At 37.6% G+C, this 16470-nt stretch overlaps 1 protein-coding gene across 1 annotated transcript in view; it reads left to right on the top strand.

Annotated features, from left to right (window-relative positions):
* The window catches only part of LOC308534728 (membrane cofactor protein-like), a gene marked incomplete at both ends in the record, with an annotated part of 56406 nt that overhangs the window by 37947 nt on the left and 1989 nt on the right, over positions 1-16470 (top strand). Inside the window, 5 exons of the mRNA XM_081113290.1 lie at positions 1734-1925; positions 2786-2888; positions 6843-6928; positions 7726-7923; positions 11518-11664. Of these exons, the coding sequence (XP_080969416.1) occupies positions 1734-1925; positions 2786-2888; positions 6843-6928; positions 7726-7923; positions 11518-11664 (726 nt within the window). The remainder of the gene's footprint in view (positions 1-1733; positions 1926-2785; positions 2889-6842; positions 6929-7725; positions 7924-11517; positions 11665-16470) is intronic.

The raw sequence follows: 16470 nt of genomic DNA, 5'->3' as shown, positions 1-16470 counted from the left end.
CTAACCTTTTGTCCCTCTTTCCAATCTATATGTTCTCTCCTAGCTCTACTAGAATGCAGAGATCCTTTCTGTCTCATTACACTTGTGTTTGCAAATGCTCAATGTTTTTGCCTTGGTACCACCACTCTTCTATAACTAGTGATTTCCTGAAAAATGAAATATAATATTCAGTAGGAGCTAACAGGCCAGTAAACATTCAAATCCAACAGAAAAACAAAAACTACCTTGAGGAAAATGAAAATAAAAAATAAAACTAAAACCTTACAAAAGGTATGGGATACCGCAAAAGCAGTTATAAGATGAAAGGTTATAGCTATACCGGCCTTCATCAGGAAAACAGCAAAAACTATGACTTCGCTCATGTGGGATATAAAACAAAAAGCAACAAATGAAAAAAAGCAAACAACACAACTCACAGTTACAGAGAACAAAATGGTGGTTACCAGGAGAGAAGTGGTGAGGAGGCTGAAGGGAGGTGAGGGAAAGAGACCAAACTTCACAGTTAGCGTCTCCGGATGGCCTTTACAACTGTGCACACCTGAAATTTACATAATGTTATTAACCAATATTACCCCGTACATTTAATTTACAAAGTCACGTAATTTTTGTGATTTGATAGAAATACAAATATATATTCTTAAAGTTTAACATCAATCTGACATAAAACCAATCCAGGGAATAAGAAAAGAGGTTTCTCAGGGATCAGCCTAGACCTAGCTCCTTTCTTAGATCCTTAATCTTATAGGAGGGACCTCTGCAGGCTGTTAGCTCTTCAGGACTTTACTTGATGTGTCTCCATCACATTATCTTACATACTAATTCTATCAGCTTAGTTAGTTTGTCAAGCCCACAGACAATTTAAAGGAAGAGGAATGGCTGAAGTCAAAAAGGTACTATTCTAGGAAGAAAAAAAAAACTACCAAAAATCCAGAAATAAAAAATTCTAATGGCATAGCAATATTATAATACAGTTTAAACAGCTACCTCAGAAAACTTTTGAGGCCAAGCATGATCCATTGATTAGTGAAGGAAGAATAAATTATACTTAAAATAATGTCAGAGTTATAAATTTTGACATTTAATTGACCTTTATTTACTCAGTTCACTGATATGAAACATATGACATGAGGTCATATATTTTAAAATAGTTTAGTCCATATTTATTTTGACCTATGAAACCCATGATGCTTATTTAAGAGTCAGCACTTACAATAGCATTTCTTGAGCATGCAGGGGGCACAGAGTGTAGTAGGAAAAGAAGGCATATGGTCCCTGACCTCTAGGAACGTGCCTCCTGAGAGGAGACTGAACCTCAAGTGACATCATCACTTTGGGTCATCATCAGTTTGGGTTTCAAACTGTGGAAGAGTGCTCTGAACGAGGGCTATATACTATAGAAGTCCTCTTAGGGGGGAGTTGAGTGTGAAATGAACTCAGGAAAAAATGGGAAGGATGCATATCTATAAATATATTTTAAACCAAAAATATTGCTGCTGTTTCTTCAATTTGCTATTGAAAGAATAGTCAGGTTATTCTCAAAGAAACCAAACACTAATAAGATGTTATTTAAAGCAAGCACAGCTCATCACCTGGTAAAAACCTGGAACAATCACTTAAAATCTGCCCAAGGACCTTCCATTTATTCCATACAACCTGCCTGCTGCTAGGCCATAACCCGTGGCTGGTGGAAAAGAAAATACTTGACTTTCATGTTCTTATTCTCTCATGCCCAGATGCCTGTGATGACCCACCAAGATACCAATCTATGAAAATTAAGGGTAATCCTAAAGCCTCTTATAATGCTGGGGACACAATAGAATATGAGTGCCGCCTAGGATACAAGCGTATTGTTCCTGTTCTTCCCATGTCTACTGTTTGTCAGCCCAGTAACACATGGGTACCTCCTCTCCAGGAGGCTTGTACAAGTAAGTACACAACATTTTTATTTTTATTGCTCTAAAGATTTTCACACATTATAGACTGCATATTCCACTATTAACATGATGGCTTTCTCATGTGGATGTAGATTTTATGTAGCAATGTACTTTTTTAGGCATTGAAAATCTCCAGGAAATTTTCAATTTGGCCATTAATGCTCTGGTAAATGTGAATCTTAAGTTTGACCATCAGTGGCAACATGGATGGACCTCACGAATATTATGCTAAGGGAAATAAGTCAGTCAGAAAAAGCTAAGAACCATATGATTTCACTCATATGTGAGTTATAAAATTGAAACTCCTAGACACAGACCACAGTTTGGTGGTTATCAGAGGGAAGAGTTGGAGGGTATGGGGATGAAGGGTAAAGGAGACCAAATATATGTGATGGGAGATGATTTCACTTTGGATGCTGGGCACACAGTGCAATATGCAGGTCATCCTATATAATAAAAGGCTAATATTCAAATTGTCCCTACGGGTGGGAATTCGACCAACCAGGATTTATATGTGTGCTGACCACCAGGGAAAAGCACGGAACATGGCGGGCGTTGGTGACAGGACAGGCAGCCGGGGGAAGGGAGACCCACCCGCCCCCTGCTGGCAGCCGCTAGGGACCCTACCCATGCATGATTTTCATGCACTGGGCCTCTAGTGTAACATAAAAGTGTACACTTGAAACCTATGTAAGCTTATTAACTAATGTCACCCCAATTAATAAAATGTAATAAAAATAAATAAGACAAAATATTTCCATTGATTTAATAGCACATTGTAGAATTTTTATTTTGATTCAAATCTGTATTGACATTGGTATAAAACAACGAATTTGAAATTTTCCTTTTAGAAAAGGCATGTCAAAACCTAGGAGACCTCGTAAATGGCGATGTAGTCTATGCTAATGGAAGTATGGAGTTTGGCTCACAAGCTCACTTTAAATGTAATGCTGGGTAAGTAAACTGCTCCTTGGAGGAAGAAGGTAAATGTGGAAGAAGGTTGCTGGTTCCATTTTTGGTTTGGTTCTCTTCTCAAGCATTTCCATGATGTTGATTTCATCTTGCTTTCTGTGGAACAAGTTGTACTTAATAGCCAATCAACCCTTGGGCTTTTTATGGAGACTGAAAAGATGTGCAATAAATAGAAAGAAATTTAAATTGAAGGAAAACAAAATTGTGTCATACTATAAGTAATAATAAGCCTATCATAGTCATTAAAAATGCAGTAATCGTGATGACATGATCCTAAATTAAACTATATAGTAGGCTGGAGGGTGAAAAGAGAGACAAGGAGTTAATCAGTTAACAGAAGAAATGGCAGGGGAGAGAAACCAAGATGGCGGCATAGGTAAACACTGGAAATTGCTGCCTCGCACAACCACTTCAAAACTGCAACTAAAAGACAAAACGGACATCATCCAGAACCACAGGAAGGCTGGCTGAGTGGAAATTCTACAACTAGGAGGAAAGAGAATATCATACCCAGACTCAGAGGAGGTGAGGAAGTAAAGTGCAGAGGTACTGAGGCACATGTGGAAAGGGCTGGCAACTGAGGGCACAGTTGTCTTTTTCAATAGAGAGGGAGTCTCAAGCTCCCGACTGCTCTGAACTCCAGTTCCTCTGGGGACCCAGACTCATACACTCATACAGGGAGAAACTGGACTGTCTGGCATCAGGCGAAACTCAAGGGCGGCTTTCTCTCAGAGGTGCTTGCAGAGATTATCGGGACACTTGAGACGCGTGGCCTCTTAGGGTAGGACTGAGGAGCAGCCATAGCTGCTTGCTCCGTCCTGTTGATTCCCTGAGAACCCGCTTCACCCAAGCTGTGCACGGAGGCTTTTGCATATGAAAGGCCTGGCCCTTTACAATCTGAAAATTACCTAACAAACTGGAGCTGGGTCAGAGAGACCAGAACTTCCAAAAGAAGGCCCAAGGCCCCACAGTAGCTTGCATTGCTTCACAACTGGACCTCATCTGGGCACCTCCAAACCCCAAACAAAGAAGAGGAATCTGCAGATCTCTCCATAGCTCCTGCTGGGTTGCCTCAGGAAGAGGCTAAATTAGCACCTCCTTAGAGATCCAAGAGCCAGTGTACCCAGAGGTCAGAGTGGGACCATCCAGATTACAACTCCTCAGATCCATAAGGGACACACTCAGGGGGCAGACTCAGTGAGCACCAAAGCCCCATTGAAGCAAGTCTTGCCCCAGAAAGGTGTCTCCAGGACAGAAGTTCTCCCACTACAGACACAGCTGATTCTCACAGCCAATTGGCCTGGAGGTCAATTCCTCCCAGTGATACCTACAACAATCAAGGCTTAACTACAAGGCTGTGCACAAAGCCCACAAAGGGGTGCACCAAGAGTGTCCACCTCAGGTAATTGGGGAGGCTGAGCCACTGGGCCCTATAAGACACCTAGCACAGAAAACCACTCTATCAACACAGGGAAGCAGCCAAAATGTGGAGACAAAGAAACAGGTTACAAATGACAGAAATGGAGGAAAGCAAACTACACAATATAGAGTTCAAAACCACACTTTCAAGGTTTTTCAAGAATTCTCTAGAAACTGCTGATAAATTTAGTGAGACCCTCAAGAAATCTAGTGAGACCCTTGAGGTTATGAAAAAGGACCAACTAGAAATTAAGCATACACTGACTGAAATAAAGGATATTATGCAGAGTTCCAACAGCAGACAAGAGGATCACAAGAATCAAGTCAAAGATTTTAAATATGAAGAAGCAAAAATCACCCAACCGGAAAAACAAAAAGAAAAAAGAATCCAAAAATATGAAGATAGTGTAAGGAGCCTCTGGGACAACTTCAAGCGTACCAACATCTGAATTATAGGGGTGCCAGAAGAAGAGAGAACAAGATATTGAAAACCTATTTGAAGAAATAATGACAGAAAACGTCCCCTACCTGCTGAAAGAAATAGACTTATAAGTCCAGGAAGCGCAGAGAACCCCAAACAAAAGGAATCCAAAGAGGACCACACCAAGACACATCATAATTAAAATGCCAAGAGCAAAAGACAAAGAGAGAATCTTAAAGGCAGCAAGAGAAAAACAGTCAGTTACCTACAAGGGAGTACCCATACAACTGTGAGCTGATTTCTCAACAGAAACTATGCAGGCCAGAAGGGAGTGCCTAGAAATATTCAAAGTGATGAATAGCAAGAACCTACAACCAAGATTACTTTACCCAGCAAAGCTATCATTCAGAATTGAAGGTCAGATTAAGAGCTTCACAGATAAGAAAAAACTAAAGGAGTCCATCACCACCAAACCAGTATTATATGAAATGCTGAAAGGTATCATTTAAGGAGAGGAAAAAGAAGAAAAAGGTAAAGATAAAAATTATGAACAACAAATACACATCTATCAACAAGTGAATCTAAGAATCAAGTGAATAAATAAGCTGATGAACAGAATAAACTGGTGAATAATAGAATCAGGGGCATAGAAAGGGAGTGGACTGACAGTTCTCAGGGGGAAAGGGGTGTGGGGCGGGTGTGGGAAGAGACTGGACAAAAATCGTACACCTATGGATGAGGACAGTGGGCAGTGGGGTAAGGTCAGAAGGTGGTTGGGAACCAGGTGAAGGGGAGCTATGGGGGGGAAAAAGAGGACCTGTAATTATCTGAACAATAAAGATTTAATTTTTTAAAAAAAAGAAGAAGAAAAAGAAATGGCAGGAACTAATGAAATGTGTGTTCAAACTTTGAATGAACTTCCAGAGGTACTTCAGATTCGTGTTAATGTAAGAGCTAGTAGTGTAGCTGTTCTTCAATAAGGGCCAGCTGGCCACCAGATTTCACCGCATCCTGCTTCCACAGGAACTTTTCAGACTGTCCAGCAAACTGGCCAAAAGCAGCAAACACTTCTTCCTCCCATCTATGCACCTACCCCAGAACTAGCACCACTTACCCTTCTTCCTACCCCTTATCTATAGCCAATGTGAATTCCTTCAAAATAACTTACATCTTTCTACTCAAAGCTGTAAAAGAACCCCAGTAAACCAGGATGGCGGAAATGCTTGCCTTCATCTCCCTGCTGCTGGTGGTTTAGACTGCATGCCCCGGACCTGGTTCTTTTTACATGGCTAGTCAGTAAACCTGTTCCTTCAGGAAAACTTCAGTCTGCGAAGGTTTTGTTTCACATCTTTATGTCATTGTGGTCAGAGAAGAGACATTGTACGATATCTAGTCTTTTTAAAACCTATTGATTAGTTAATATTAAATTGTGGCTCATCATATGGTCTATCCTGGAAGCTGTCCCATGTGCACTTCGGAGAATGTTATTTTGTTCTGTGGTGCTCTGTCTGTGAGATCTAGTTAATTGTGTTCTGGAAGTCCTTTATTTTCAGTCTAGTTGTTGTGAGTAGGATATTGAAGTCTCCAACTATTACTGAAGGAATGCCTGTTGCATAGAAATGTGTATTTCTTGCTACAGTTGTCAGGCAAGACAGGTTTATTTAGACACTTTGCTCTAGGCCAGCGGTTCTCAACCTGTGGGCCGCGACCCCTTTGGCGGTCGAATGACCCTTTCATAGGGGTCGCCTAAGACCATCCTGCATATCAGATATGTACATTACGATTCATAACAGTAGCAACATTACAGTTATGAAGTAGCAACGAAAATAATTTTATGGTTGGGTCACAACATGAGGAACTATATTTAAAGGGCCAGAAGGTTGAGATCCACTGCTCTAGGCTAATGTGTGTTCATATGAAGAATCTCTCCATTTCATTAAATTTTAGATTTAGTTAACACATTCAATACCTGTCACTTCAGAAACTTCTCCCTGAAGCTACTGTAGTGCAGAAAAATATCATATAAAAACTTCTTCGTTATTATGTGTTCCTATTAAGTGATAAAGAAAACAATTATCATATCTTTTCTCATTTAGTTATTACTTACTTGGACCAAAAATTGTATATTGTGAACTCTCTGGAAATAATGTGGAATGGAGTGATAATCTACCACGTTGTGAAAGTAAGTACATTCTCTCTTTAGAATTTACAGCAGCAGTTCTCAAACTTTATGGCCTGGGGACCCCATCATGCTTTACAATTAAGACCCCACAGGGATTTTATGCAAGTGGGTTAGTGCTATTGATCTTCTTTATACTGAGATTAAAGCAGAGAACTTTTTAAATAATTATTTGTTAATTCATTTTTAAGAACAATAATCTCAATACATGTTAATAAATGCAGCATATTTTTGTTCTAAGATGAAACATTTCCAAAAACAGTGGGAAGGGTGTCATTGCTTTACGTTTTTCTAATCTCTTCAGTATCTGGCTTAAAGAAGAGCTCCACATTCATTCTGCAGCTTATCAGACAGTCTCAGGCCATTGGAAAATGTCACTGTCCACTCTAAGGATGACAGTGAGAAAAGACAAAATCATGGCATACCTGAGATTCAGGAATGGATGTAGCATTTCTTAACTAGCACTGAGTTTTCCTAAGTCATAAGTTTATTTTCTCATTAAATTGCCAGCATCTCTTATGATTAGAAAAAACAGTATGGCCTTACAGATATCACAAGTCTTTCATACAGGTATCTTCTATGGATACTTAAGAAAATGGGTTTTATTCTAAAATTTCATTTCTCTATTGATGGCTGGAATTGGGATAATAACATTTTTTAATAGAAACTTTTTTTCAAATGGATATTGAATTTGCAAATAGATGTAGAAATCATATGTTAATGAACTTATTGAATGCATAATGCTGTCTTAATCTTTTACTTTTAATTGTGTTTTTCTGTCCTCTTTTTCTCTTTTTAAGAGGTTTTGTGTAAACCACCTCCAAAAATTCCAAATGGAGAATTCACCAATAGCCACAAGGTTACATTTGAATATAATGAAATAGTAACTTACAGTTGTAAGCCTTCTGGTGGACCAGATGAATATTCCCTTGTTGGAGAGAGCAGGCTTATTTGTATTGGGCACGACAAATGGAGTAGTAACCCTCCTGAGTGTAAAGGTAATAATATTTTCATTTCTTTCCCTCTCAATTATAAATGTTGTGGAAACTTTTACCAACTTTTAAATACCTTGGCCAACAAGTAAAAACAAAACAAAAACAGCCATATGTGCTTTAAATTTGTTTCTAAACTAATTTTATGTATCAAATAGAATAAAAAACAATTCTACTTGGTAGAGTTTTCCACTCTTCACCCCCATGTTCTTGGCATTCCTGTTTATACATTATTAATAGCTATGTATATGCATGAGTTAAATTTTTTGGCTTAAAAGCATCAAAAAACACACTAGTTTCAAGAAAGTTTTTTAAAATTTTGTTTTATTGCTTAAAGTATTAAAAAGAATAGTACATATGTCTCCTTTTTTTCCCCCTTTGACCTTCACCGAAAAAAAAGTTTTATATAATACAAGAAGTATGACAGTTATGGCTCAACTAAATGGTAGAATAAATTGTAAAAGACTAACCCTGTCACCAATAAGATTGATAAAGTCCTGGCAAAACATTGTGCTTTGCTTTATTGCACTTCACACACACACACACACACACACACACACACACACACACAGATATTTACAAGTTGAATACTGGAACCAGCAAAACAACTGTAACCTGCTTTACTTCCATACTCACCTATTGCTGTAGTCTGAAACAAACCTGAAATATATCAGAGGTTTACCTATACTTAAAAAACAAGACCTAAGACATTTGAGCATGACCAAAAGCAGGACACACTGGGAGGTATTTGACACTTGAACAAAATTAACCACTGAAAAACAGTAAAATATGTCTTCTTTTCACATGCATATGTAACATTTCTTAGTACCATATACTAGGCAATATGTTTAAAAGTTTATTTTATTTCTAAAATTGAAATTATTTACAGTACAGTATTTTACAATGGAATGAATGTAGAAATAGAAGTAAAGATATCTGTAAAATCCCTAAATATTTAAAAATTATGAAGATATTTCTAACTAACCATGAATAAAAGAAGGAGTCACAAGGGAAATTAAAATGTATTTTGAATTGAATGAAAATGAAAATACAATATATTGAAATATCACAGTTTGTGGAATATAGCAAAAGCATTGCTTAGAAGAATATTCATAGCAAATACATATATTGGAACAAGAGAAAAGTTTCAGCTCAAGAATCTAAGGTTTCACTTTAAGAAATTAAAAAGGAATAGCAAGTTGAATACAGAACAAGGAAACAGAAATAATAAAGATAGAAATCAATAAAATTGAAAAAAATATAGAATTATTGAAACCAACACCTTGTTCTTGGGGAGGATCAATAAAATGAATAAAGCTATAACCAGTCTGACAAAAAAGTAGATGACACAAATGACCAACATCAAGAATGGAAAAGAGGGCTTGACTGCTTTGGTTTAGTGGTTAGAGCATCAACCCAAGTGCTGAAGGGTCTATGGTTCAATTCCTGATCAAGGGCATATACTTTGGTTGCAGGTTTGATCTCCCACCTGGTTGGGGCACCTGCTGGAGGCAACCAATAGATGCATCATTGTCCCATCAATGTTTCCCTAACCCTCTCTTCCCCCTCCTCCTTCCCTTTCACTCTCTCTAAAAACCAATTTAAAAAATATCCTCGGGTGAATATTTTTAAAAAAATTTTTTTAAAGAGAACATCACTAAATATCCTGCAGACATTTAAATGACAATAAGCGAATAACATGTACAACTTTATGCCAAGAAATTTGACACTTAAACCTCACAAAGAGAACTGCAGGCCCCAGCCATCACTAGTTTTGTACCAACATTTAAGTATTCACAACAGCAGCTCTGCACACTCTCCAAGTCAATACAACAGGAGGGAATACTTCTCACCTCATCCAATGAAGACAGAATTACCCTGATACCAACACCAGACAAAATGTAGAAATAGGCTTACAAATTGTAGGAAAATGAAAAACAATATCCACTGTGAACATAGAACCAAAACTGTCAGCAATGGTCAAGGTCACCTCTGCCCTGAGATAGCCTCTGGCCAGAGACAGCACTCTGGTCTTGCTCGCAGGAATGAATTCAAATAAGAGACAACAAATAGCAGCAAAAGCAGGGGAGAATTTACTTGCAGAGAAAGGGGTACACTCAGAACCTGAGCAGGCAACTCAGCAGGCTGACACCAAACTGAGTGCCCTGATATTTGGGAGGGGATTTATACCCCTAGACTGGAAGGCCCCTAGCAAGGAGCAAGTCACCTCCTCCACATGACTCAAGAAAATATATCTTCAAACATAACACCTGAGTGAAGGTGCATTATGGGTCCTATGCATCGCTCAGATTTAATCTCAGAAGGTGTTTTCTTGTATGTACTGCCCAGCCCAGTGTTTTGTTTTGTTTTGTTGCTGATTTTCCAGTTTCTGTGAAATGCATGGCTGGATCCTGAAATCATTCTAGAGCAGTGGTTCTCAACCTTCCTAATGCCGCAACCCCTTAATGCAGTTCCTCATGTTGTGGTGACCCCCAATTTCATTGTTACAAATTGAACATAATTAAAGCACAGTGATTAATCACAAAAACAATATGTAATTATATATGTGTTTTCCGATGGTCTTAGGCGACCTCTGTGAAAGGGTCATTCGACCCCCAAGGGGGCCGCGACCCACAGGTTGAGAACCACTGATCTAGAGGGTCCTGGCCAGCACTTTACTTTGTAAGAAGTAGAACAGAATGGGAAGTCCCGGAGTACATGGGTACCAAGACTAACTATGAAGTTTTAACTTTATCTCAGACCTGGGAGATTACAATATAAAATGTGGGGTTTGATCTCTGCATTCCAGTCCAAAATATTTGGAAAACGCAGCCCTGCATTCACTGGCCTTTCTATTTCTTGCACATCCCAGTTCTTGCATGTTGTTGATACCTGATAACTTTCTCTCTGCATATGTTTGCATGGCTAGCTTCTTTTCAGCTTTTTACCTTTGAGCTCAAATATTACCTTATTACAAGAGCCTTCCCTGCCTTTCTGAAAGGTCAGGGTACTAAGTCAGTGTCAACATGAAATTTAAAAAAAAAAACTTTTTTTTTAATTCCTAGAGCTAAAGAGCATCAAAAGTTGCTTTTAAACTTTCCTGAAAATTGTATGTGGTAATCAGACCTTTCTCAAAACTTGTCAGTAACGGAAAAACAATCATCTATAATGACAGTTTGTTCTAGGTGGGAAAAGGTTGTTGGATGTCTCTATATCTGTTCACCTGAAATTAAAATGCACAAATAGGCCTAGCTGAGCATTGACTTATAAACTGGGAAGTCATGGTTCCATTCTGGGTCTGGGTACATGCCTAGGTTTTGAGCTTGATCCCCAGTAGTGGGTGTGCAAGAGGCAGCTGATCAATGTTTCCCTCTCATGGATGTTTCTATGTCTCTCTCCCATGTTCCCTCTGTAAAAATAATTAGTTAATTAATTAAAACACTTATTTTAATACACAAATACAGTATTTTTTATTTAATTAACATTCTGCCTTCCATTCCTTGCCTGTTTGTCCCCAGGGGAAGTTACTAATTTGCACTAGTTTTTCTTTCCCCTATTGAAACAGCTTTCCATTAATTCTGGAATTTCTTCATTTTTCAGTGGTCAAATGTACCTATCCAAATGTCCCGAATGGAAGAGTGGTGTCCGGATTTGGGAAAAAATACCTGTACAAAGCAGAGGTTAAATTCGAATGCCTTGCAGGATTTTACCTTGAAGGCAGCAGCACTATTGTCTGTGGAGCCGACAGTACTTGGAAGCCTAAGATCCCAGCATGTATTAAAGGTGCAAAGGGGTCTTTTTGTCTTTTTTTGTTTAGATTTTATTTCTTTGACATGAAATAGCAATGATATGGAATAATTGAAAAGAAACAGGGTTTTTTGTTTTTGTTTTTGTTTTTTATTGCTTAAAGTATTACAAAGGGTATTACATATGTGTCCATTTTATCCCCCCGCCCTAGACAGTCTCCTAGCCTCCCCTATCCCCCAGTGTCTTATGTCCATTGGTTATGCTTATATGCATGCATACAAGTCCTTTAGTTGATCTCTTACCCCCCTACCTCCTGCCCCCCAACCCTCCCCGGCCTTCCCGCTGCAGTTTGACAATCTGTTTGAGGCAGCTCTGCCTCTGTATCTATTATTGTTCAAAAGTTTATAATGGTCTCTATTATCCATGAATGAGTGAGATCATGTGGTATTTTTCCTTCATTAACTGGCTTATTTCACTTAGCATAATGCTCTCCAGTTCCATCCATGACGTTGCAAATGGTAAGAGTTCCTTCCTTTTTAGTATAGTATTCCATTGTGTAGATGTACCACAGTTTTCTAATCCATTCATCTACTGATGGGCACTTAGGCTGTAAGAAACAGTTTTTTAAAATTAACTCCACCTCATATTCATTTCCATGACAGAGGTATGACATCAAATGTATATCACACAGGTGTCTCAATTTCTGGCATTTCTTATGTGTAAAAATGTATAGCAACCATTTTTCAGAGTCAACTGAAGCATGGGAATTTCTACCTAAAAAAGAATCTAAATTCTTTTTCATATAATTCATAATTCCTATAAATTTAAAAATGCAATAATTTCAAAGTGATTTATCTCATTGTTGTTATTTTCTTTTTTTTTTAGGGGCACCACCTCTCAGTACAAAACCCACAACTTCCAGTTCCACAGGTTTAATAACTTTCTGCTTATATTAATACCTTGCAATTTCTTTTTTACAATTCTTTAACTACCTGGTGATTTACACTCATTCACCATTTTTAGTAATGAAAGGAGGAAAAACATATTTACAGCCATTCTAGTTGGTATACTTCGTGATCCTAAAACTATCTGCCACAGTCTGCAAACATTGGAACCAGCTTGGGCATGTTATGTAAACCTTAAAAGTGTTTACTAATATATAAGATGATTGAATGCCTTCCTCTCTGGTCGATAGTAGAGTTAAACTGGGATGTACTCATATTTAAAGCGGTTAGCACAAGGCCTGGCATTTAGGAAGCTCTCAAAGGAAACTTATCTATGACTTGCAGCATCACTCCAATTAGTGTCAGCGCAAAGGAGGGTCCGTGGCTTTTGTTCTTAATACATATGTTTTCTATGTCATCAACTTAGCCATTTTATTATTTGTAAAACGATCTGTTGACACCTTTACAAGGTGTCCTTGTGACTAGGATGATGTTGTATTTCCCGGACTACACCCAGTTTCATTTGTTTCAGGACCTGGGAAATGTCTGCTGTCTCTAGAACAACAACCCTACCTCTTATTGCCTCCTAGAACTATTCTTTTTCTCTTTACTGGGCATTTTTATTTGGCAATAGAGGCAAATTTCATAGCAACAGAAAGGCAGGAGAAGTCCTTCATTATTGAAATGAAATGGAGGACTTCTTGTATGGACTGCTGGTCAACGGCTCTCCAAGACTTAGGAGATTATTTTGATATGACAGAAGAAATTGTCTTCCTGATTGTAGTGCTGCTATCTCTGGCTTCTCTTTGTTTTCAGCAGAAACAAGAGACAAGAGAAACACAGTAGTCCTCACTTATCCACGGCTTCACTTTCTGTGGTTTCAGTTACCCACAACCGTGGTCTGATAAGATTAAATGGGAATTCCAGGAATAAGTAATTCATAACTTTTAAATTACTTGCCATTCTGCATAGCATGATGAAATGTCACTCTGTCCCACTGTTTCTCACCCAGGCCAAGAATCACCCCTTGGTTCAGTGTCTTCACCTCACTTTTTCTCATCACGTAGGCATTGCATCATCTCACATCATCACTAGAAGAAGGGACAACGCAGTGCAATAACATATTTTGAGAGGGAGACGACACATTCACATTATTTTTATTATAGGATATTGTTATAATTGTTCCATTTTATTAGTAGTTGTTGTCAGTCTCTTAACTTGCCTAATTTATAAATTAAACTTTAGTATAGATATACATATAACATACATAGGGGTCAGTGGTATCCAGGTTTCCAGGCATCAGGGGGGTCTTGTAATGTACCCCATGTAGACAAGTGGGGAACTACTGTAGTGGAAGAGCTTTAGCCTGGACAGAGCTCACACAAGGTCCTAATTTGGCTCGATTTATTCCAATAACATCATTTCTGTGGGCTTATTTTCCTGTGAAACATGAGGGTGTTGAACTGGAGAAAATCTCAATTACTGGCTTCTAATGTGTTTGTATATTTCCTGTTGTCCTAATCATTTAAAAAGATTGTGGGGAATTATGCATGTTAACATGTTAACAATTAGAACATCTTTTTAGAATCCTCCTGTACCTGGAACCTGGTAGCTTCCTTGAGTAACTTACTTGAGTGTTACAAGGTTTTGAGGGAAAGAGATAATTTTTGGTGGACTGATACATTAAGGCTGCATGTGAATTTTATACTCATCAGCCCATCCGTGTTTGCTCACATGGTCCTAGTCAGTATATGCACTGTGGTATGCTGTGTTTGTTGATATGTTCTTTTAAAAGACTTGGCCATAAGTATTTCAGAAAGGATTTATGAAACAGTAATACTGGTTAGTGTTTCAAAGAAGTGAAGATTGTGAGGAAATGTTTATAAAGAAGATAAACTACAGGGATCTTTTCTTAAATATCAAAAATCAAAATTCCTCATGGGACTACCATTTTATATAATTGGAGAAAAATACATAAAAAGGGTCAGTAGCAACATGTAATAATGATAAGGTAGATTGAGGATAATTGTTCTAATATGAAAAAATACTAAGCGAAAAGCAAAGGGATGAGAATTCTGTGGTCTGATACTAATTGGATGTAACTTTTTAAAGATACATATGTTTATTTTGAATGTATTATTTTTATGATTTTTATTAGTTAATTTCTAGGATGTGCACTCTAAAATACAAAGCTATAGTGAGTATTCTTATGCAAAATCCATATGTACTTAGATCTATATGTATTTAGGTAACTTCCCAGAAGTAAAATTATAAAGATAGGAAAGTCTGTGAATTTTTCATCTAGAGAAATAATCTCTTTTAAAAAATCAAAAATCAAATTAAATCCTGATTTTGTATAAATAAAGCTGGTGAATGTAATCAAATTTATTTTTCCAGGTGTCAAGCCTACTGTTCCAACCACATCTACTAGTACAACTGCAAAAAAAACAGGTTCAGTAACTCTTTATTCTACTTACATTGTTAAGAACTTAATAAGGTGATGAGCAAAAAATAATGTTATGTGTTAATTTGTATTTCTTTAATCCTATATAATAAAAGCCTAATATGCTAAGTGTCCGGTCATCCGGTCCTCTGTTCAACTAATCAGAGCATAATATGCTAATGATATGCTAAGTCTGCTCAACTGCTCGCTATGACATGCACTGACCACCAGGGGGGCAGACAGTGACTGGTAGTTTAGCTTGCTGCTGGGGTCCCGCTGATCGGGGCTGAGCAGGATGGGCCAGACATGCCCTGGAGCCCTCCCATGGTTCCTCCCCAGCTGGCCAACCTCCAGAATCCCTCCCCGGCCCCAACTGTGCACTGGTGGGGTCCCTTGACCTGGCCTGCACCCTCTTGCAATCCAGGCTGAGGGATTCCACACACACACACACACACACACACACACACACACACACACCAGTGCACGAATTTCATACACCGGGCCTCTAGTTATAAATAAAGCTGAACTTTTTTTGGCCCACATTGATTTATTCATGTTCTTTGCTCATTTTTCTATTAGGTTTCTAAAATTTCTTTGTTGATTTGTCAGAATGCATTGTAAATTAATGCCCTTTTAACATGAAGTGACCATTTTTCTAGTTCTTTTTTCCTTTGTCTTATTTTTACTAATCAGTTTTCTTTGAAGATTTTATACGGTTAGATATAGATTACATTTTATAACTTTTAATTATATAAATAATATATAAATTTGTAAAATTTCAAATATTACAAAAAAGTATACGGAGTAAAAGATTAGTCTCCTGTTTCTCTATTTCATTTCCTAAGGTAATCATTTAATAGTTTTTTTTTAATCAGTTTATGTACATTGCTATCCTTATATGCATAAATATACATACTTTAGTGTGTTTTTTTGGTTGTTGAACAGAATTGGAATCATGTTATTCATTTTTTTTAAAAAAAAAACTCTCACATTATAATTTACTGTCAATTGGGGTCGTATTTGAATTTTTTCCCATGCTTTTAGTGATGACTTTAATATATACCATATTTATTTAACTATTATCTTATCAGTGGTCATTTATATGTGCAGAAGTTTTACATTAACAGGTAGTTGGGTGTATTAATGTTTTCCTCCATTAGGTATTGTAGGTACCTCATAGACGTAGAATCACTTCTGGATGATTTCACTTCGTAAAATGTGTTCTGGCTTATTTCACTTAGCCTAACAGTTTCAGGTTTCATCTATTTTCTAGCATGTATCAGAACCTTATTCCTTTTTATGATTGAGTAATGTCCCATTGTCTGCAGTTACCACCTTTATTTTTGTATCCATTCAATTGGGTTGTTTCCAACTTTGGCTATTCTGAATATGCTTCTCTGATAATTGGCATTTGAGTAA

Source organism: Myotis nattereri, assembly GCF_964212035.1.
Source record: "Myotis nattereri genome assembly, chromosome: 18".
Classification (NCBI taxonomy): domain Eukaryota; kingdom Metazoa; phylum Chordata; class Mammalia; order Chiroptera; family Vespertilionidae; genus Myotis; species Myotis nattereri.
This window is presented reverse-complemented; position numbering and strand designations above follow the sequence as displayed.